We start from the raw sequence: 23,593 nt of genomic DNA on the forward strand, positions 1-23,593 counted from the left end.
TCCTTTCTGGTCTCCCGAGGTGTTCTTTGGCTGTATCAAGTACAGCAGTCTTAAGTGACTCCCATTCACCTTCTACACTTGTGTCCAGGGTACTCAGTTTGTCCATTGTCTTGTCCATATGTTCTGCGAAGCTCACCTGAAAAGCCTTGTCTTTCAGCTTTTGAACGTTGAGTTTGGTCGGTGATCTGGCCCCAGTTTTTGAGCGCTGTTTTTTCAAGGAGAAGGCAAACTTTGATCTTATTGTGTTATGGTCAGTTGAGCAGTCAGCACCCCTCATCACTCTTGCATCGAGGATATCTGAGCAGTCCTTTTGCTTTGTGATTGTGTAATCTAGGAGGTGCCAATACTTTGATCATGGATGCATCCATGTAACTTTATGGTGGGGTTTGTGCTTAAAGACTGTTGTAAATAACTAAGGAATGTTCTGAGCAAAAGGTTAATAGCAGTTCGCCATTTGAATTGTACTTTCCTATTCTGTGTTGCCCAAGAACTCCGGGCCAGTTTTCAGTGTCTTTTCCGACCCTGGCATTGAAGTCATCTACTAGGATCAGTTTATCATTCTTTGGGACGTGTGTCATGGTCTCTCTAAGCTTGTAAAATTCCTCCTTTGTCTCCTCAGGGTTTGTCATTGTAGGGCCGTATGCACTGATGATGGTTACAAAGGTATTTTTCTGTAGAGGGAGTCTCATTATCGTGAGTCTGTCATTTATCGGTACCTATCAGTACTGGATCTTGCTCAAGTTTCAAGGCAATTTCATTTCTCATTGCAAAGCCGACTCCCGATTCACGTTTTAGTTTCTTCCGCTCCAGAAAAATGCGTATCCGTGATCTACAAGGCTGCCGTGACTGGCCAGTCTTGTTTCGCTTAGTGCTGCTATGTCGATGTTGTAGCTCTTTAACTTTTTGGCAACTAATGCTGTTTGTCGTTCTGGTCTTTTGGAGCTGTCAAGAAGTGTCCTGACATTCCATTCTGCGATCATCTTCCTAGCTTACTTTTCGCTGGACACTGGAAAGTGGATGTACCAGCGCAAACCTTTTTGACCCAGGCGATGTTCGATCCGGTATGAGAAATAATATCGATGTCCATATCCATAAACTGCATGCAAGTTTGTTTTTAAGTGAGACTGGCTTTTGCGTTACCAGAACCACTCTCTCGGCATGACTTGACTGTGGTCTAACTGGCAGGAAAGTTGATTGAGACTTGTTAGCAGTTTCGGCATGCTGCAGCAGTTGGCTGGATGATAGGTATGTTTATCACCACCCTAAGTACTACCATGGGGCACTGGCTAGGTTCAGTATACGACATGTGTAGGTTTCGCGAAAGAAAAGCTTCACTGTATCCCTAGCATGAGTGGTGGCTGGGTGCTATGCCTTGCCAAAGGGCAACCCAGGAATTTGGTCCGGGACAGCTTATTTCCATATTCACTGCTAACCTCATGGAGGCCGTTCCCCTATCTGCCACCTGGGGACCCGGTGGATGGGCGTTATCTTCACCACACCACGCATGTTGTTTGTAGGGAAGTCTAATTACATAATTAGTCTGTGTTCATTTATTATTAATTAAGTGCAAGGAGGTTGTTTGCCCCTAACTGCACCAAATACACTTGCTGCACAGTATTTCACTTACATACTGTAGCTACCTCAGAGAAAGCCTCCGTAATTAAACTACTGCATCAACCTAGGTCTAGTGGAAGCAGTAGTTGATGTTTATGATGTGCATTGATTGCCAAGCTCTTCTTGTGTCAGATGCTAGCCATGCTCAATGTCCCTCTTGCTTTGGGGTTGAACACTTAAGGCAAGGACTGACAGAACTGGAGTGCATAAATTGCAGTAGCATGAGTCTATCAATATGGTTGGCCAGACTAGCCCAACTAGAGAGCAAAATAAGCTCTCAATTGCCCTCTGCATAGACAAACAGTGCTGGGTCTCTAAGTGCACATAAGCACTGCAGATCTGAGTCATGGGAGGCCCCCACTAGGGGCAAACACAGGAAAGTAGATCCCCTGGCCCAAAAGGTTGATACTTTGGCCTCAGAGTTTGCAGAGATTAAGACCCTCCTACTTAATCTGCAACAACCTACTGCGCAGCCTTCTTGCGTACCCGCTACAGCCACATAAGAGTCTCCTTCTGAGGCACTGCCTCCGGCACTGTCACCAGCCTTTGAGATCCAGAAGTAAGATGTCCTCTCCATTAGGGCTTCAGAGAGCCTAGTTCTCAGTGGTAGGGAGACTGAGAAGGGGGTAGAGGAGAGCTCTCACTTCTCTCATCCCGACTCCTAGGAGACGAACCACAGTTGACTGAGGGGCTCCAAGACTAGCCAGACATCAGTCAGCTGCAGAGATGCTGGGCTGACCCCAGACGCTTCTCTCATCTCCACAGTAACTGCAGAGCACTGGCTAGCATACAGGATGCAGCGGATCATGGCCTACTCCACATGCCCAATATACAGCCAGCTGTCACTGTTCTGATGCTGTTGCCTGATGAAGCACTTAGGCCTGATGCGCACTGTCCCCGACCACAATGCCGTTTGACAGATGATCTGATTGTAAGGAGCTATGACACAGCAGCTCATATTGGATGCATTGGGAATTCTATGTCACACCTTACATTTGCCCTATCCCAGACATTGCAGACCTCTGAGGTTGACCCTTCTGCCCAGAGCCTGAGTGATTCCTCTTTGCAGACATGTGCCTATGACTAGAGAGTTGGGTGGGCTAACATCTTCACTAACCCTTCATCGGCATCAGGTATAGCTGGCCCAGTCTCCACTTAAGGAACCCTGCAAGAAAGCCCTCTACTCTCTTCCTGTCATTCCAGGACAGCTGTTTGGACCTGCTGCCCAGCAAGGTCTGGAGGTTACACAGGCTAGACAGCAGTTTGCCAGTCTGTGCCATGACACCCCCCTCCAGGCAGAAGTCCTCTGTGGCAATAAATATGGCTGACAATACCACAGCCGATAACACAGCCAAGGGCACAACGCTCAGACAGGTTTTGCTGGTCAACCTACACCCAGCTTCCTCGCTTGGTACAGTGTGGCCAGTCTTCTGGCCATCGCTCCTCTAGGAGGGGGTGAGGGGGCAGACAATGACTGTATCTCTCCCGTGGTCAGGTGCATCACCAAGCAGCAGCTCAGGTGCTGGGAAGCGCTTATGACAGACCCCTGGGTTATGTCAACCCTGCCACAGGGTTACAACAATCAATTCAGACGTTGACTGCCGAGATTCCATGGGGTCAAAACGACCATTGTCAAGGACTCGAACAAGGCTCTGGCCCTACGCCAGGAAGTCTTGACTCTCCTGGAGAAGGGTGCCATTGAGCCATTAGATGGTTGTTCACAGAACAGTGGATTTTATTCCATTTATTTTATTATCCCAAAACAAGTACCTCAAGGTTTTCTAAGTCCATATGTTAAGGACAGTGGATGTGCTGCAGAGCATCAGGCAGAACAACTGGTTTACAACCACTGACCTGAAAGATGACCTTTCACATTCCCATCATACCTCAGCACAGGCAGTTCCTCTGTTTTGCCTTTGAGGGCAGGGTTTACCAGTTGTGTGTGCTCCCATTTGGAATCTCACGAGCACCAAGAGTCTTTATAAGGTGTGTAGCAGCAGCACTGTCCCCACTACAGGCCAGAGGGATGCGCATTTTCCCCTACTTGGATGACTAGCTGATTTGTTCCCAGTCAAAGGTAGATGCTTTGAGGGAATCAAGTTCACTGATCTCACATATCATCAAGCTAGGGCTGATAATATATCACAAAAAGAGCTCCCTTATACCCAGTCAGCTCACAGTGTTTCTTGGCATCCAGTTGGACTCACAGCTGATGACTGCCACCCCCTCTGCACAGCAGAGTCACAACATCCTCCAGCTCATCAGTTGCTTCAAGAGAGGCAGAGCCCTGGCCTTCAGATCATTTCTCAGACTGCTAGGCATGCTCACAGCAGACTCATCTGTGATCCCTTTAGGCCTTCTGTCATTGAGGCCTCTCCATACCTGGCTGAACAATCATTGTCTGCACCCCAATCAACACAGATGCAAGCTGGACAGAGTCACTGCCAGCTGCCTAAGATGCCTGCACCCATGGAGAAGAAAAACATATCTCACCCAGGGTGTTCCTTTAGGGTCCATTCCTTCTTGCAGAGAGGTTGTGGCCACGGACACCTCGGACACCTCCCTAGCAGGGTGGTGAACAGTGTGGCAATGCAGAACGGCCAGTGGAGTCCTCAGCAGCAGGAACAACACACAAATGTGTTGGAGCTACAGGCTGTTCTGTTTGCCCTCAAACATTTCCTCCCAGTGCTGGTAGGGAAACATGTCCTTATAAGGACAGACAACACATCTGTGGCCTACCATATAAACCACCAGGGGAGCACCAGGTCCAAACAGTACTTAAGGATAGTGCAACAGCTATTACTGTGGGCCCATACTCACTTATGGGTGCTAAGGGTGACTATTCCCCATGGCTCTGGTCACATAACTCCTGGGTAACTACCTTCTCGTGGTGCACCTGTCTTAGACAAAAAGTTATACCAGGGACCGAGTAAGGGACGGTATACTCCCTGGGCAGGTGGAGCTCGTTAGCCTTAACTGGCAGTCCACTTAGGGGAAGGAAAACCCTGATTCCAAACCTCCGCTGCCTTGCGGCTATACCCTGTCCAGGAAAGGCTTCAGGAGAAAACCTCGAGGATAAATCAACAGATGAGGAGAGAACCCTGATAAAAAAAATCCCACCACGCTGGTGGTTAATGCGCTGCAGCACCTGGATCCCCAGTCATCGGGGTACTTCCCTGCCATTGGATTCAGACCATGCCCTGCACAAGCACCGTGTGCTTACTGTTGTGCACCAGTACTCCCATGTTAAAAGATTTCATGCACAAGGCGTCAATCAAGAAAAACTCTTCCACAAAGTCCTTCGGCGATCAGCAAGAGGCGACGGGGACAGGATAGTGAGATCTGGAAGTCCCTAGTTTCAAACCAACATGGTAGGTGGCAGAGCTATGATTCAGTCATCTCACTCTTGGAATTGGAACAGAAGAGTGTCCCGGCAGCGTTTCTCTGCGACTGAGCAGCCCTTTTTAGGATCCACTCTGCTCACCCCGTAACGGGGGGGGGGGGGGGGGGGGGGCTAGAAAAGGTGCCCCAAAAATAGCCTGTTCCACCTACTCTTGGCTGGAATACCGCATCCAGCAAGATCACCATCCTAGCGGTCAAAAATCCTGTAAACTGAATTTTGCTACTTGGAATGTGCATATGCTCCTGGATAACCCTGGATACACCAATCATCCTGAAAGAAGAACCGCCCTAGTCTCCCGCGAGTTGAAGCGTTTCCAAATTGATATTGCTGCTCTAAAAGAAACCCGACGAGCTGGAGCCAGACAGCTGACTGAATGCGGGGGTGGATACACCTTCTACTGGCAAGGCAGACCTGAAGGCCAGCCACAAATTCATGGTGTTGGCTTTGCGATTAAAAGTGAATTGGCTAAATGTCTCACATCTCTTCCTCATGGTATAAATGAGCGTATCATGAAGATACGCCTTTCTCTTGACAAAAATCAGTATGCCACTGTTATCTGCGCATACATACCAACACTTGATGCTGAAGAGGAAGCAAAGGAAACCTTCTACTCAACACTTGATACCATCATAGCAAACATTCACAAAGCCAATAAAAGTCATCATCCTTGGTGACTTCAACGCAAGAGTTGGTAGTGATGATAATCTCTGGCAAGGAATAATTGGCAAGGAAGGGATCGGAAAGAGCAACTCAAATGGTGTTCTACTGCTCACATTGTGCGCAGAACACCAGCCTGCAATTACCAACACCATTTTCTGCCAGAGAAACAAATTCAAATCCACCTGGCAACACCCAAGATCAAAGCACTGGCACTTGATTGATTATATCATAGTCCGTGCCCGTGACCTGAAAGATATCCTTATAACAAAAGCAATCACTAGTGCAGACGATTGCTGGACCAACCACCGGCTTGTCTGCTCCATCTTTGCTCTTAAGCTTCATTACAAGAGGCGACATGCAGCAAAACAACCAAAGAGAAGACTGGATGTCGAAAGATTGAAAGACCCCGAGATGCACGAACAACTGCAGTGTGCCCTCCACCGGTCTCTTCCATCCATCCATGGCAGTAACGTTAAGGAGTACTGGGAAGACTTGAAAGCAGGCATTCTGTTGTGTAGCGAAAGCACAATAGGCTACAGCACTCGGAAACATCAAGACTGGTTCGACAAAAACGATCATGTGATTTCGGAACTGATATCTGGAAAGAGGAAATCTTTCTGTGCCTGGCAGAGGGATCCAACTAACAAAGCTAAAAGGATTGCTTATCACAACTTACGCGCAGAGGTCCAAAGGCAGATACACCGCATGAAAGACCAGTGGTGGGCTGCAAAGGCCAAGCAGCTTCAAGATCTTGCGGACAAAGGAGATAGTTGTGGCTTTTTTAGAGCCACCAAAACTATCTTTGGACCTGGTGCATGAGGTGAAACGCCCATAAAAGACAAAAGATGGTAATCTCTTAAAGGATACAGAAAGCATTAACCAGCGATGGAAAGAACATTTCCAAGATCTCCTGAACCAAGACTCTTTCGTTGATGAATCCTTGCTAAATAAGATCCCACAATTACCGATCAATGAGCTGCTGGGGATAGAACCGAGCCTCAGGGAAACAAAATCGGCGGTCAGTCAATTGAAATGTGGCAAAGCCTCTGGTGTTGACGGAATACCAGCAGAGATCTTCAAGCACGGAGGTGAAGATCTGGTCAGATGTGTTCACAAACTTATTTCCATCATCTGGCAGATGGAGGAAATAGCATCAGACCTGCAGGATGCAGACATAGTGAGGATTTTCAAAAAAGGGGACAAATCAGAGTGTGGGAGCTATCGTGGTATCTCCCTTCTTGCTGTTACTGGCAAGATCATTGCTCTAATCCTTGCCAATCGTCTTCACCCATATGCCGAGAGCTTCCTACCAGAATCTCAGTGTGGCTTCCAAGCTAACAGAGGGACAACCGACATGGTATTCACTGCCCAGCAGTTACAAGAGAAATGTCGAGAGCAGCATCAACTGCTTTACATGGCCTTTATAGATCTTACAAAGGCTTTTGACTCAGTCGAGAAGCACTGTGGCGACTACTGGCTAAATATGGATGTCCTGTAAAGTTTATCTCCATCCTGAGACTTCTTCATGACGGCATATCCGCCAGAGTTATTGCCAGCTCAGGTGACAGCAAAGCCTTTGAGGTGCGGACTGGTGTAAAACAAGGCTGCGTTATTGCACCTACCCTCTTCTCTATTTTCATATCGGCTTTCTTTCACTTGATACAAGACAGACTACCCGATGGGGTAGTGGTCGTCTATAGAATGGATGGGGGGCTGTTTAACCTCCGAAGACTGAAGGCAAGAACCAAGACCACTACTATTTCCCTGATCGAGCTTCAGTATGCTGACGATAACTGTGTCTGCACCACCTCAGAGAGTCAGCAACAGGCCATTTTAGATGCATTTGCATATGGGTACGAAAGTCTTGGCCTATCCGTAAACATCAAGAAAACGGAAGTCCTCTACCAGTCAGCTCCTGGTCAGCAACCCATATCCCCTTCTCTTAAGATTAGTGGGACTTTGCTGAAGAATGTCCAGAGCTTCCCTTACCTAGGCAGTATTCTCTCCACAAAGGCTGATATTGATGCTGAGATCTTACATCGTCTCAAGGCTGCAAGCTGTGCCTTTGGCAGGCTGCGTGAGAGAGTGTTTGAGAAGAAAGGGATAAGGACTGATACAAAAATGTTGGTGTACAAGGCTGTCGTGCTACTTTCCCTCCTGTATGGTTCAGAATCCTGGACAACTTACAGGCGTCACCTCAAATGCCTTGAAAAGTACCATCAGCGGGGTCTCCGCCGCATTCTTGGCGTGAGTTGGCAGGATCGTCAAACAGTATTCTCGAGGAAGCTGACTGCACAAGCATTGAAGCTATGGTTATCAAAAATCAACTCCGTTGGACTGGGCATGTCATCAGGCTAGAGGACTCATGCCTTCCAAAGCAAGTCCTATATGGGGAGCTGGGCCAAGGACATAGATCACAGAGTGGACAGAGGAAACATTACAAGGATAACATCAAGGCAAATCTAAAAGCCTGCAATATTGGCCTAGCTGGCTGGGAAGACTTAGCTCGTGACAGGGCTGAATGGAGAACAACAATTCAGGATGGCGCGGCGCTATTTGAGCAAGAGCGTCGTCACAAGGCAGATGATAAACACCAACGCCGCAAGGAGCGTGACGGGGCTACTGGTCAGCTGTCAGTTACCATCCACACATGGGCTTCTTGTGGCAAAAGCTGTGGCTCTCGCATCGGACTGATCAGTCACCTACGGGTGCACAAATGAAGCTTTTTTTCTCTAATGGACAATCTTACCCTTAATGAGGGATACCTATGATGATGATACTCACCTATTGAGCCTGAGGGCAATACACTTACCAGGCACTCAGAATAGGGCAGCAGATCTCCTATCCCAGCAATGCTCCCATCCTGGGGAGTGGAAGTTGCATTCTGAAGTGGCACAAGAGATTTGGCACAGATATGGCAAGGCAGAGGTGGATCTTTTTGCCTCGCAGGCAACAACACTCTGGTATTGTCTGGGGGAATCAACAAGCCCCTTGGGCCAAGATGCGCTGGCTCATGTGTGGCCAGATTTGCTATTGTACACTTTCCCTTCACTACCATTAAGACTGCCCACTCTAGACAGGATCCTCAATGGGAATCACAAGGTGCTACCAATAGCCCCCAGATGGCCCAGGAGAGTGTGGTTCCCAATATCACACAGGTTACTGGACAGGGAGCCCTGGTGCCTCCCTGTATGACGGGACCTCCTCTCACAGCTGGAGGGTCAAATTTGGCATCCAAACCCAGCTTGGCTGCAACTCTAGGTCTGGCCTTTGAAGGATTAACTCCTGTAATCCAGCAGTTGTGAGACCCATCAACAGGGCACCTTCCACCAATGCGCTCTACGCTAACAGATGAAAGCTTTTTTCTTAAGTGGTGCCACACACATGATCAGGAACTGACACACTATTCTATTCCAGTAATTCTCAGTTTTCTCCAGTCCCACCTTGATGAAGGCCTTGCAACCTCCACCATCAAGGTTTATATAACTGCCATCTCAGCCATGCACAACAGGGTAGATGGAATGATTGTTGGGTCCCATACTCTTGTGACATGCTTTCTTAAGGGTGCACAAAGGTTAAGACCACCTCGGAGAAACCCAGTACCCACTTCGGACTTGCTCTTTGTATTAAAGGCACTGTGCCAACCCCTATTTGAACCTTTAGAGAGGTTTGAATTGAGGTATTTGTTTATGAAGACAGCCTTTCTCTTAGCCATGGCTTTGGCCAGATGAGTAGGTGAGTTGCACACTTTATCAGTGAGCCAAGAGTGCCTACATTTGAATCCTGGTGACACAGGGGTAACTTTATGGCCTAACCCTTCCTTCCTCCCAAAGACCCTTTCATTTTCTTACACAAGCCAGCCCCTCAGTCTGGCAGCTTTTGAGCCCCCAACTCAAGAGGATGAGCAGGGAGGGGCAGAGTGCATACTTAGTGTGCCCAGTGTGAGCATTAAAGATTTATATTCAAGCCACTGCTAACTTCCGTCAGTCAGATTCATTGTTTGTCTGTCATACAGGGCATAGACAAGGTCATGCCTTGTCCAAACAGCAGCTGTCGAAATGGATTGTAGATGCTATTGTCAATGCCTATAGGGGCAGTGGTCTCCCAACCCCTCATGTGAGGGATCACTCAATGAGGAGTGTGTCTGTGTCATGAACAGCCCGACGAGGGGTTCCTTTTTCAGATACCTGCGCAGCTACATCATGGGCACATTTGCAAGATTCTATACGGTTAACGTGGTCTCTCACAACCCAGTGGCAACAGCTCCTTTGCCGAGCTCCTTCACAGCTCTCTTAAAGGGGCAAGTAGGTCTTCCTCATGACCTTGTTGGTATTAGTCATCCAGATGCTTAAAGGACCACCTCTGGTGGTCAGTAGAAATGAAATAGGACAATGGTTAATATGTAACTGCAGTTCTATGAATTTCAGATGACCACCAGAGCTTAGCGGTCACTCGGAATACTTGCAAGAAGATTGCCAAGAGGACACTTCCTGGGTGAACATGTCTTTACTGCCAGGGCAGGGGGAATACGTCACCCAGGTCACAGGTGACTTTGTTGAAAGAGATACCTGCATGTACACGTGATGGACATCCAGGTGCTTAAAGCACCACCTCTGGTAGTCATCCAAAATTCATAAAACCACGGTTACATACATAACCATCATTTCATTTCGGAAGCTGCTTTTAAATATTTTATAATGAATTTTCTTTAAACCTTCAGTAATTTAATAACCAGAATTAGTTTTTGTTTTTTCACCACTAAAGTGACATTTAACAGAATTAAATACATTTAATTTTGTGGAAAAATTTTAATTAATTTCAGTAAAACATCTCACTCTCACTGTTCTGTTTGTGTTTTCAGAGACTAAGATTCTCTCAATGAGCAGCTCACAGACTGCAGCAGGACACCATCTGAACATCAGTCCAGAAAACCTGCTGGTGGTGATAAGGAACCCGGTTCTGTCACAGCATCATTAAAACACTATCACTGAGTAGCAGTGCATCATCGTCTAAACCCAGCCACAGAAAAACATTCATATCATTTTCTCTTCAGCAGGACTGCAGACGTCCTCACCCTGGAGCAGGAAACAACAGGACTGCTGATAATTCGGATCAGAACCAAACAAGATTCCGGTCATTACTGTTCTCATCTCATCATCTCTAGCCGCTTTATCCTCTTCTACAGGGTCGCAGGCAAGCTGGAGCCTATCCCAGCTGACTACGGGCAAAAGGCAGGGTACACCCTGGACAAGTCGCCAGGTCATCACAGGGCTGACACATAGACACAGACAACCACTCACAGTCAATTTAGAGTCACCAGTTAACCTAGCCTGCATGTCTTTGGACTGTGGGGGAAACCGGAGCACCCGGAGGAAACCCATGCGGACACAGGGAGAGCATGCAAACTCCGCACAGAAAGGCCCTCACCGGCCACGGGGCTCGAACCCGGACCTTCTTGCTGTGAGGCGACAGCACTAACCACTATACCATCGTGCCGCCCTGTCATTACTGTTATTATTTGTATTTTATTTCTGTGATCAGATGATTATATGTCGATGCTGTTCACAACAGATGATTATAAAGAAGAATATTTAGTGAGATCAATAAAACAGCTTTGAGGAATGAAACAATGAATTTGGTGCAAATTAGTTTGATATAGTTGTGTTTGTATTTGCTGTAAATCAGTGTGATCAGAAGGTTGAGAGCTCAAATCCCTCAGAACAAATTTCTAATGTCTTTAATACTTCAGGCTGTTTTTAAAGAAATAATATTGATGTTTCAGTCGCCGGGTTTCACTGCAGTTTTGTGCAAAATAAAAGTGATATTTTAAAATTTTCCATAAAACAGAGTTGTGAATCTCAGATAATTCTGGTTATTAAAATAGACTGTGATGTGATTAAAGAATCACAGTTCTCCTCTCATGATGTCTCCTACAGAGTGCTCTCACTTTTCAGAAAGGTTGCATTTCCATTGGCTCTTCATGTCGTGTGACTTAAACAAGCAAATGTTTCCATTTCACTTTTGTAAAATATTGTTTTATCGACTCATCTGAAAAACCACCTCATGCGAGCGTAAAAACTTTTTTTGTGATATTTGAGAGGTTTTTTTTAAACTTGTGTGTTTCCATTACTAATTTTTTAGTTCATAATTTCAGATTAAACATTAAGCAGGTTAATGGAAACATGGCTCCTGTGGCTGGGTTCCATTTTGAGGTGATCAAGGATGGTGGTGTGGTGGTTAGCACTGTTGCCTCACAGCAAGAAGGCTCGGAGTTCGAGCCCAGCGGCCGACAGGGGCCTTTCTGTGTGGAGTTTGCATGTTCTCCCCCGTGTCTGTGTGGGTTTCCTCTGGGTGCTCTGGTTTCCCCCACAGTTTAAAGTTAGGTTAGCATGGGGTGGCCTTGGGCTGAGGTGCCCTTGAGCAAGGCACCTAACACCCAACTGCTCCCCAGGCACTGTAGCATAGCTGCCCACTGCTCTGGGTATGAGGGTGTGCTCATTGCTCACTTGTGTGTGTGCACATGTGTGTGTTCACTGCTTCATATGGATTAAATGCAGAGAGGAATTTCATTGCGCTCAAGTGTATGTGAGATAAATAAAATTGCTCTTTTTCTTCTTCAAACATTCAGCGTCTCTTTTCATTCCACAGCTTTAAAGTCTCGCCTTAAACCGCTGCTGGGTTACGGACGTTTTTAAAATTAAACCTCTACATACCTACCACTGTTTACTATCTGAACATGTATCTCTCTCTCTCACTCACACACACACACACACACACACACACGTTGATGCAAACTGCTTTCCTGCAGAGAGTAAAACCAGAAGCTCATTTTCAAAACACAAAAGAAAGACGGCCATGTTGTTTGTGTTGTTCAGTAAATAATGTGTAGCTGTTCATAATGTGTTAATTTTATCAGAAATTATCCAAATGTGTAACTCAAGTTATTCTAGAAGGAAAACGACTCAATAAACACACAGATGTTCACATGAATATAAACGTGAGCATGACATAGCACTGTCCAGTGTTTCAGCAGGTCTCGCTGTTTTGCACTGGTCTCCATTTGTCACATTCTGAAGGAGAAGATCTCCTGATTCAGTGGAGGTCTGAACAATGAGTGTGTGTGTAGTGTACAGAGAGGAACCTTCATTTGCCTTTCTCAGTGTTTCTGGACAGAATCCAGGTCAACTCTGACCTGGATTCTGTCGCTCTGTATCTCAGAGCTGCTGCTGTAATCATAAAACTGCTCTGTGTTCAGCTCAGGATTCACAATCAGCTCGTACTGAACTTCCTGTAAACTCTCAGTATTATGTGACTTTACTCTTCTACACCTGCCCACTCTACTGATTTATCATTGGGTGCTGCCCAGATGAGGATGGGTTCCCTCTTGAATCTGATTCCTTTCAAGTTTTCCTCCTCATGTCGTCTAAGGGAGGTTTTCTTCACATTGTTCATTCTGGATCTAAATCTGGATTTCTGTAAAGCTGCACTGTGATAACGTCTGCTGCTGAAAGTGCTGTAGAAATACAACTTACTTGAACTTAAATATTTCTGTAAAATGTAAAAAGCATTTATAATTACATCTTATCTTTATCTTCCTAAATGTCTCCTCTTTTAAAGTTTCAAGAAGCTCAATTTCAGATTACTGATTGTGTCTATAGAATCTCAAAGGAACCTGAGGACCTACCTGTCTGTCTTCTTCTTCTCGTCCTCCAGTGCTCGGAGTGTGTGCTGCAGGCGATCGGTGAGGATCTCCAGCTCCTGCGTGAGTTTGTACTCCTCACGGAACTGTTCTCCTAACAGCACCAGGTCCCGTGTGGCATCATGGAGCGGGATGTCGCTCAGGTACAGACCTCTCCGAGTCAGATCATCCAGGTTCATCACACTGACGTGACGGGATAAAAACACACTTCAGTTAACTCTCACATTCTGTTTATTACTTAATCATGAAGGTCATTAAGTACAGCGTGAATAATGAGTATAAATATGAGGCGGAACCTCGGGGAGCAGAGGAACAGGATGTTCTCCGTCTCAGGGAGGGAAATCATCTGGCCTTTCAGCCTGAGGCAGCTAATCTCTGTTCCTGTCAGCTCGTCCTCACACTCAGCACTCTCCACATTCAGCAGACCCTCCTATAGCGCGCGCGCACACACACACAAAGTGTAATAATTAACTGACACTACACACATCTTATTAGGATACAGTATTGACTTAATGTACATGCCCTCCGCAGGTGTATGAGCCACACCCTTCCACTGTCTAAACCACACCCACCTTACTCCGGAGCACAAACACGGTGTTGATGTGTGACAGGATGCCGTGGAAACTGAAGTCAATGTGCGGCCGCACCAGAGAGAACACAGAGGGCAAACTACACACACCTGGCTGGAGCTGTCACACACACACACACACACTTTCATAAATAATAAATAAAAAATAAATCATGTGCAGCATGTGAGCTCTAAATCATAACTATACAGGGAATGTTGTATCACATCTTCAAAATATGAGCTAATGTAATTTTGCACACACGTGTGTTTTAGAAAAATGCTCTTTTTGGAGAAAGTTCTTATGAGAACGGCGTTCTGTGGAACTAAAGGTAAATGGTTTATACACTAAAGGTTGTCCATTCTCTTGAAGGGTGCCAACACTTCTGAGCACTCTCCTGACCTGCGGCAGCACTCTGAAGATGGCGTTTCCACACTGTGTGAGGATGAGGTCTTTATCGAACATCAGGTGGAAAGGGAAAGCCTTGCAGAAGGTGTACGGACTGATGCGTGTCTCCTGAGTGCCGTTTTCCTCAAAACCGTCCAGATCTTCATAAAACGCCTCCTCCTCCGAGTCCTTCTCCTCAATCAGGAACTTGATGTGGTCACACTCCTCACTCTTCGGCTGGATCACCTACCAGGGCAACCACAAAGCCTTCACATCATGAACAAACCATTAATAATCAGAGTCTTTAAATTCATTTAAATAATTTACATCAATTTTAATGTGTGATAAGTTTCGTTGAAAAATAATATCATATTTTACATCATGAACCAATGTGAGAAATTCAATAATAATAATAATAATAATAATAATAATAAGACACTAAAAAGGACCAAAATCCACCCAAACATTTAAAAAGATTACAAGTATTTTACTCATCCAACCCCAACACACTCTACGGTACAAAGATCAGGGTAATCTAATCTAATCTAATCTAATCTAATCTAATCTAATCTAATCTAATCTAATCTAAAGAGAGAAAATCTCAGCTGGTTTAGCTCCAGTTTTAGAATTATGAATCTGTGAGTCACCAGTAAAGTTAATGGGATTAGTTAATGAGTTAATTAGTTCATTAGTGTTGGTGCAATGACTCAGATGAGAACAGATGATTTAAGTTTGTGTTTTACTGATCCTGTGATTCTCTGGCAGCAGCTTTATTCCGTCTGCTGTTACAGTTCAGCGTCTCTCTCTCTCACACACACACACACACACACACACACACACACACACACACACACACACACACACAGAGTGGCCACAATTATTGGCCCCTCTTGTAAAGATCAGTAAAAAGAGTTAGAAAAATCCACCTTTTGGTGAAGTCGCTTCATCTCATGCTGAAAAAAATGAGAAAAATCCAACCTTTAACTGAAATAAGTTTATTCAGAGAAAAACAAATCCCTCATCAAGAAATAATTTTGTTCAACAAAAACACATCACTATTATTCTTACCCTGTCCAACCCCCTTTGCCAGTAAAACAGTGCTGAGTCTTTCCTAGAACATTTTATAAGATTGGAAATACACAGCAGGGCATTGGAGACCATTCCTCTTTACACACTCTCTCCAGATCATCCAGGGTCCGAGACCCTCTCTTGTACACTCTCCTCTTTAGCTTACCTCACAGGTTTTCACTGGGGTTCAGGTCAATATATATATATATATATATATATATATATCTCGTCTCGTCTCGTCTTCTTCCGCTTATCCAGGACCGGGTCGCGGAGGCAGCAGTCTAAGCATGGAAGCCCAAACTTCCCTTTCCCCAGACACCTCGGCCAGCTCCTCGGGAAGAACACCGAGGCGTTCCCAGGCCAGCCGAGAGACATAGTCCCTCCAGCGTGTCCTGGGTCTTCCCCGGGGCCTCCTCCCGGGGGGACATGCCTGGAACACCTCCCCAGGGAGGCGTCCAGGAGGCATCCGAAAAAGATGCCCGAGCCACCTCAGCTGGTTCCTCTCGATGTGGAGGAGCAGCGGCTCTACTCCGAGCTCCTCCCGAGTGACTGTGCTTCTCACCCTATCTCTAAGGGAGCGCCCAGCCACCCTGCGAAGGAAACTCATTTCAGCCGCTTGTATCCGCGATCTTGTTCTTTCTGTCATTACCCAAAGCTCATGACCATAGGTGAGAGGCGGAACGTAGATCGACCGGTAAATTGAGAGCTTCGCCTTTTGGCTCAGCTCCTTCTTCACCACGACGGACCGGTAAAGCGACCGCATCACTGCGGAGGCTGCACCGATCCGCCTGTCGATCTCACGCTCCATCCTTCCCTCACTCGTGAACAAGATCCCGAGATACTTAAACTCCTCCACTTGAGGCAGGACTTCTCCACCAACCTGGAGAGGGCAAGCCACCCTTTTCCGGTCGAGAACCATGGCCTCGGACTTGGAGGTGCTGATTCTCATCCCAGCCGCTTCACACTCGACTGCAAACCGCCCCAGTGCATGCTGAAGGTCCTGGTTTGAAGAAGCCAACAGGACAACATCATCCGCAAAAAGCAGAGATGAAATCCTGTGGTTCCCAAACAGGATTCCTTCCGGCCCCTGGCTGCGCCTAGAAATTCTGTCCATAAAAATTATGAACAGAACCGGTGACAAAGGGCAGCCCTGACGGAGTCCAACATGCACTGGGAACAGGTCTGACTTACTGCCGGCAATGCGAACCAGACTCCTGCTCCGTTCGTACAGGGACCGGACAGCCCTTAGCAAAGAGCCCCGAACCCCATACTCCCGAAGCACCCCCCACAGAATACCACGGGGGACACGGTCGAATGCCTTCTCCAGATCCACAAAGCACATGTGGACTGGTTGGGCAAACTCCCATGAACCCTCGAGCACCCTATGAAGGGTATAGAGCTGGTCCAGTGTTCCGCGACCAGGACGAAAACCGCATTGTTCCTCCTGGATCCGAGGTTCGACTATCGGTCGAATTCTCCTCTCCAGTACCCTGGAGTAAACTTTCCCTGGGAGGCTGAGAAGTGTGATTCCCCTATAATTGGAGCACACTCTCCGGTCCCCTTTCTTAAAAAGAGGGACCACCACCCCAGTCTGCCACTCCAGAGGCACTGTCCCCGACCGCCACGCGATGTTGCAGAGGCGTGTCAACCAAGACAGCCCCACAACATCCAGAGACTTGAGATACTCAGGGCGGATCTCATCCACCCCCGGTGCCTTGCCACCGAGGAGCTTGCAAACCACCTCAGTGACTTCGGCTTGGGTAATGGACGAGTCCACCTCTGAGTCATCAGCCTCAGTCTCCTCAGTGGAAGACATGACGGTGGGATTGAGGAGATCCTCAAAGTATTCCTTCCACCGCCCGACAATGTCCCCAGTCGAGGTCAACAGCTCCCCACCCGCACTGTAAACAGTGTTGGCAGAGTACTGCTTCCCCCCCCTGAGGCGCCGGACGGTTTGCCAGAATTTCTTCGAGGCCGACCGATAGTCCTTCTCCATGGCCTCCCCGAACTCCTCCCAGTTCCGAGTTTTTGCCTCCGCAACTGCCCGAGCTGCAGCACGCCTGGCCTGCCGATACCCGTCGGCTGCCTCAGGAGTCCCGGAGGTCAACATGGCCCGATAGGACTCCTTCTTCAGCTTGACGGCATCCCTTACTTCCGGTGTCCACCACCGGGTTCGGGGATTGCCGCCACGACAGGCACCGGAGACCTTGCGGCCACAGCTCCGAACAGCTGCGTCCACAATGGAGGTAGAGAACATGGTCCACTCAGACTCAATGTCCCCCGCCTCCCTCGGAAGCTGGGAAAAGCTCTCCCGGAGGTGGGAGTTAAAGACCTCCCCAACAGAGTGCTCGGCCAGACGTTCCCAGCAGACCCTCACCATACGTTTGGGCCTGCCAGGTCTGTCCAGCTTCCTCCTCCGCCAGCGGATCCAACTCACCACCAGGTGGTGATCAGTTGACAACTCAGCCCCTCTCTTCACCCGAGTGTCCAAGACATAGGGTCGGAGATCAGATGACACGACTACAAAGTCGATCATCGACCTCCGACCTAAGGTGTCCTGGTGCCACGTGCACTTATGGACACCCCTATGCTCGAACATGGTGTTCGTTATGGACAAACTGTGACTAGCACAGAAGTCCAATAACAAAACACCACTCGGGTTCAGATCGGGGAGGCCGTTCCTCCCAACCACGCCCCTCCAGGTGTCACTGTCATCGCCCACGTGAGCATTGAAGTCCCCCAGTAGCACAATGGAGTCCCCAGTCTGAGCACCCCTCAGTACCTCTCCCAGGGACTCCAAGAAGGCCGGATACTCTATACTGCTATTTGGCCCGTAGGCACAAACAACAGCAAGAGCCCTCTCCCCAATCCGAAGGCGCAGAGAGGCGACCCTCTCGTTCACTGGGGTAAACTCCAACACATGGCGGCTGAGCTGGGGAGCTATAAGGAAGCCCACACCAGCCCGCCGCCGCTCCCCATGGGCGACTCCAGAGAAGTGGAAAGTCCAGCCCCTCTCGAGGAGCTGGGTTCCAGAGCCCAAGCTGTGCGTGGAGGTGAGCCCGACTATCTCTAGCCGGTACCTCTCAACCTCCCGCACAAGCTCAGGCTCCTTCCCCCCCAGCGAAGTGACATTCCATGTCCCAACAGCCAGCCGCTGTGTCCGGGGGTCAGGTCGTCGAGGCCCCTGCCTTCGACTGCCACCCAATCCACACTGCACCAAACCCCTACTGCTACCTCTGTGGGTGGTGAACCCACAGGAGGTCGGGCCCACGTCGCCTCTTCGGGCTGAGCCCGGCCGGGCCCCATGGGCAAAGGCCCGACCACCAAGCGCTCGCATACGAGCCCCAACCCCGGGCCTGGCTCCAGGGTGGGGCCCCGGCTGCGTCCTACCGGGCGACGTCACGGTCCTGGATTTTTTCTCCATAGGGGTTTTTTGGTGAACTGCTCTTGGTCTGGCCTGTCACCTAGGACCTGTCTGCCTTGGGAAACCCTAACAGGGGCATAATGCCCCCGACAACATAGCTCCTAGGATCATTCAAGCACACAAACCCCTCCACCACAATAAGGTGGCAGTTCTAGGAGGGGCATAATAATATATACATTAGGCCATCCTTAAAAAAAAATCCGTTTCCTGTCCACCGGGTGAGCAAAAAAATTTTCAGTAGGGAGGGAGGGATTTATTTTATTTCATTTTTTTTTAATGGATGGATACGAAATCGCAATGCTGTGTTTGCTTTTTCTTTCAGTACTTATTACGAAAGCAGACACATTTAATAAAATGACAGTTTAATCAACTGAAACTTGTACAAAAACTTTAAGTTAGCATTTTAAATGCTGAATGCAACATTTGCAAAACTTTTACAAAGGTACTTAAAATGTCCGAAACACGGACTTTTTGTAGTTCTAAATCGACCGTTAGGCCTAGTTCAGATGAAATTACACTATTAAAATGATCACTGAATTATTTGTTTTTCTGAATCTTTACTATTTTGTTGTTCGCTAGAATACCATTTTGCGATTTCACACTTAAGCAAATGTTTGAAAACTCCGGATCTCCTTCCTTCATGGTGGCTGCCATTTTTTTGTGCCGCATGGCGCATGCGCAGAGCTGATTCGACAGGGCTTTCCACAAGTGCCGGCTGCCAGCCATACAGCCGACTACACAATTAAGTCCAGCCGGCTACTTTAATGACTATTATTTTTGTAGCCCACAGGCTCTAAGTATTAATTTTTGATTTTAATAAAATTAAATGTTTATCTAACGGACTGACAATAATGTCAAACTGAACCGCACTCATTTAAGTTGTGATTCGTGCTGTTTGTACCGATAATAACCACAAATTCCCCGCCGACTTCGTTGATCAAGGGAGAGTAACTCATCTGCGGCCCCGACATGCGGTGTGCGCACGCACTCGGTGGAGGCAGTAGTGTGTCGGGGCCGTCGGAGGCGACATCGGAGGGAACAGAAGCAGAGATGACGCTTATTTTGTCTCCGGTAAACCAGTCTTCTCTCGTTCAATTACGTGCTGGCATCAAAAGACACCGTTGGTTGTAAATGAAACCAAACTGAATCGTTGGAGTGTATTTTCATACACAAATGGAGACATGTTCGCTGAGTGTTTGTGTAGCCCCACTGCAGACCGTTGTCGTTGTTAATTCATAGCATGCTCAGTTGCGTGAATGTGTCATGTACCGAAAATAAGAGATTTACAAGCCAGGAACGCCTCATGATGCAATACGCAAGAAAAGAAAGAAGATTTACTGCCATTTTACTTTGTATTTGAGTAAAGTGAATAAATAAATGGTCTGTGGAAAATACATTTAATCCTGGGAACTGCGTGCACAGGAGTTTATTATTAGTGATGCAGTGCTATGCATTGCAAACTATTGACTCCCATATAGGGAGCAAAGCACAGCAAACTCTTGTTCTTCCGTTTTTCATCTTCTGTACAAATTTCGATTTCTAATAACCCAATAACCGTTGTTGGTAACTCGCCAGCGCCCCCTATAACGATCCCACAATTTCCTTGCGCGCTCCACCCGGATGTGACGTGAAGTGGAACTGCTTTAACTGTATCGAGAGCGCCTCGATTCGCTCTCTCATGTTCTGACTACTGGAGTGGTCGGACGGACTGTAGGCACGCAAGCTACAGTGTTGAGACTAACCGCTATTGTCTGAGAACAGCCTGTTCAAATTAGTTTCGGCCGAACTTTTGAACGACCCGCTAAGTTTCAGCGATATAGTGGTTTCGATTCTAAACCTTTGCAAAGTTTAACTACAGTTAAGTAGTTTTCCACGCTAAGAGGCATTTGCGGACAGCTTCGCTCCTCTCAGCCTTTTTCTCGTCGACGCATCACCGGAGGTTTCTCCTGAAGCACCGTGGGCCAGCTAGGCCTTCATCTCCCTGCTTCGTTAGCCGCGGTTGGACGCAACGCGCCGCTAACCTCCTCTCCTCGGACTGCGACCCTCAGCGCGGACATCGGAGAAAGAACTTCCATCGCATTGAGTAGGCACTTGGGCAAATTTTTAATTTGTAGCTTATTCAGATGGTTGTTAGGGTCATGTTTAAGCTTTGAGCTATTTAGCATACCCGCTCAGACACGGAAGGTGTTTGTTTGTTTTTATTGTTTGTTTGTTTGTTTTTATTGTTTGTTTTGGTTCTGTTTTTTTTCTTTGAACTTGTTAGACAGGGTATCTTGCATGATATCTTTCCTTAACTCCATTGCTAGCTTCCCTATCTGATTAGCAGCGCAGCGACAAGTTTGTTATTTTAAGCTCCGAGGCTAGACCGCTACAAGGCCTAGTTCTCTCCATCCAACACATATACACACTCTCTCACACTCTTTCTCTCTCTCTCTCTCTCTCTCTCTCGCGTTGAGTTCTTTGCCTAGATAGTCTGTTGGAAATTGTTGTTAAGTGCAGTGTTTGGATCCAGCTGTAGCGTGGTCAGATTCTCCTTAGCAACTTATTGCTAGCTACCTCAGGGTGATACGCTAGCTGGTAGGCTTGTGTTCTCGACTAGGCCTGCAGGCGCCATTTTTCCGACGCCATTTTGATACCTTCCTCATTGAGTTACCTGTGATACGACACCTAGGCACTGACCGCCATTTTGTTTAAGCATTGCCAGAGTGGCTAGTCATTAGCATCTGCCCACAGATACCTACACAAAGCACACATTAGCCACAGAGCTAATCCTTTGTTCTATTTAGCTAACATTCCTTTGTTTTAGCTAACATTCCTTTGTTTTAGCTAACGACAAGCTAGGTCACACACACACACACACGCATCGGCTTGCCCTAGCCTCACACACGCACACACAAGGGATTCTTTTCTTTTTCCTTCTATCTCTTTCTCTCTCTCTTTCCCTCAAATTTATAGTCCAGGTGTAATTGTTCCATTGTTTTGTCTTGTTATTACCTTTGCTGACATTGAATGTATTTTGAGTTTATTATTATTAGTGAGTAGTAGACAAATAAAAGCTAATAAAATTGAATTGCATTTTACTTGTTCCTGTTGTTTATTCACAAGGTCAACTATTTAGAACTCCTTTTTCCTTCAGAATTTAGCTTTTGTATACAACTGGGTTTCCCATCTAATACAGAGCTACCATTAATCTTGAATGTAACCATTCACGGTGAGTGTTAAGATTAATAATTTAAGATTTTATGAGACTGATCTTTATTTATAAATTGATTAATTTAATTATCAATTATTACATAATTTATAATTTAATTAATCCCAATTCAACCTACATTAAAGTGGTGCCCCGTGTGAGGCATAGTTTAATGACCTTGTGAATTTCTCAACAATAACTTGTAAACTGCTGTATACCCAAAATCAACTGCCAAGGTATAACACAGATGACTTTAATGGTGAATCATTAAGTGTGTTAATCACAGAACTGAAATTCAGCTGCCAACCACAGTTAGCTGATAAACTGGTTTAATTGATTAGTACCTTAGAGTAATATCTAATCCAAGTACTTAAGTAATATTATTAATAATCATTATTATTAACTAATTATTAATTAAGCTAATTAATACAAGTGAAACATTAGTGAAAACAAAGTAGCTAAGAAACCACATCAATTATTTAGCAACTTGGATTAAATTAAATTCTAACCTAATCAACACCTAGTATTAATTTCCTTTAAGTTAATTAATACATTTCGAACAAAATGTCGCGTTCCCCATCAAGGGAGTCAGAAGGGCCCCTCCTCTCTCTCTTCGACGTTGTAGGTGATTTAGGCCAAGTCCCGGAGGATAGGAGAAATTACTTCTGTGATCTGGACCAAAAGGCTCGCTTTGATGAAATACACATAGCCGTTAGGGAACTTAAGGAGCGTACTATGACTCTCCCAGAAGGGCTACCCAAATTGTTCATGATCTACTATAAGGAAATGGAACATGTGTGTATGACCCTCGAACAAGAGAAAAGAACACTAAAACGACAACTGGCCGAAGCTCAAAGGAGAGCAGAAAGCGCGGAGAGTAGCCTCGTGGGCCTGAGAGCCACACAAGATGAACTAAAGCGCGAAATAGAATACCTCAGAGAAGAAGTGACGCAAGCACGTCGCTCAGATGAGGGATCGGCCAAACCCTCCCAAGAACAGAGTTCCGCTCTGGAGGAGGAAGAACCTGAGCTTAGAACGGTAGATCAGACACCGCACTCAAGCTCAACTCGCGTGAAAGTCGCGCGATCGCCACCTCGTGGCGCTGGGAGTTTTTACTTTACTCCCCACTACACCCCCTCGCGCTTCAATATCGCTGCAGCCTCTAGCCCGCAGAAAACGCCGCGCTACGTACCCTCAGACTCCTCTGACGGAGAGGCCGCCTCCAAGCCGAAACGCAGACATAGGCGATATGAGAGCAGCTCAAATAGCGAAGACAGCGAGGACCCCTACGGGTCAAAATCAAAACGCCTCGTCGCAGAACGCAAAACTAGGATCCGCCAAATCGACGTCCTTGCGAAAGACATAGAGCGTTTTGAGCCGGAAAATCATAGACACCGAAGCGTTAATGATTATTTCCGGGAAATCGAGCGTAGCCTCCTGGACCTGCCAGAGGCTACGTCGCATGAAAAGGCCAGACTAGTCTGGAAAACTTTAGGTAGTGGCGTACGAGCATTCGTTGAGACCTTACCGCAGTCAGTCCTCGACAACTACAAGAAGATACGCAAGTACTTGAAAGAGGAAT

At 46.9% G+C, this 23,593-nt stretch overlaps 1 protein-coding gene across 1 annotated transcript in view; it reads right to left on the bottom strand.

Moving 5' to 3' along the window:
- Window positions 1-23,593, bottom strand: part of gucy1b1 (guanylate cyclase 1 soluble subunit beta 1) — a 64,115-nt gene that overhangs the window by 13,679 nt on the left and 26,843 nt on the right. Inside the window, exons 6-9 of the mRNA XM_060917291.1 lie at window positions 14,345-14,575; window positions 13,949-14,065; window positions 13,673-13,806; window positions 13,362-13,559 (exon numbers count right to left, since the gene is read on the bottom strand). Of these exons, the coding sequence (XP_060773274.1) occupies window positions 13,362-13,559; window positions 13,673-13,806; window positions 13,949-14,065; window positions 14,345-14,575 (680 nt within the window). The remainder of the gene's footprint in view (window positions 1-13,361; window positions 13,560-13,672; window positions 13,807-13,948; window positions 14,066-14,344; window positions 14,576-23,593) is intronic.

Source organism: Neoarius graeffei, chromosome 3, assembly GCF_027579695.1.
Source record: "Neoarius graeffei isolate fNeoGra1 chromosome 3, fNeoGra1.pri, whole genome shotgun sequence".
In the NCBI taxonomy this organism is placed as follows: domain Eukaryota; kingdom Metazoa; phylum Chordata; class Actinopteri; order Siluriformes; family Ariidae; genus Neoarius; species Neoarius graeffei.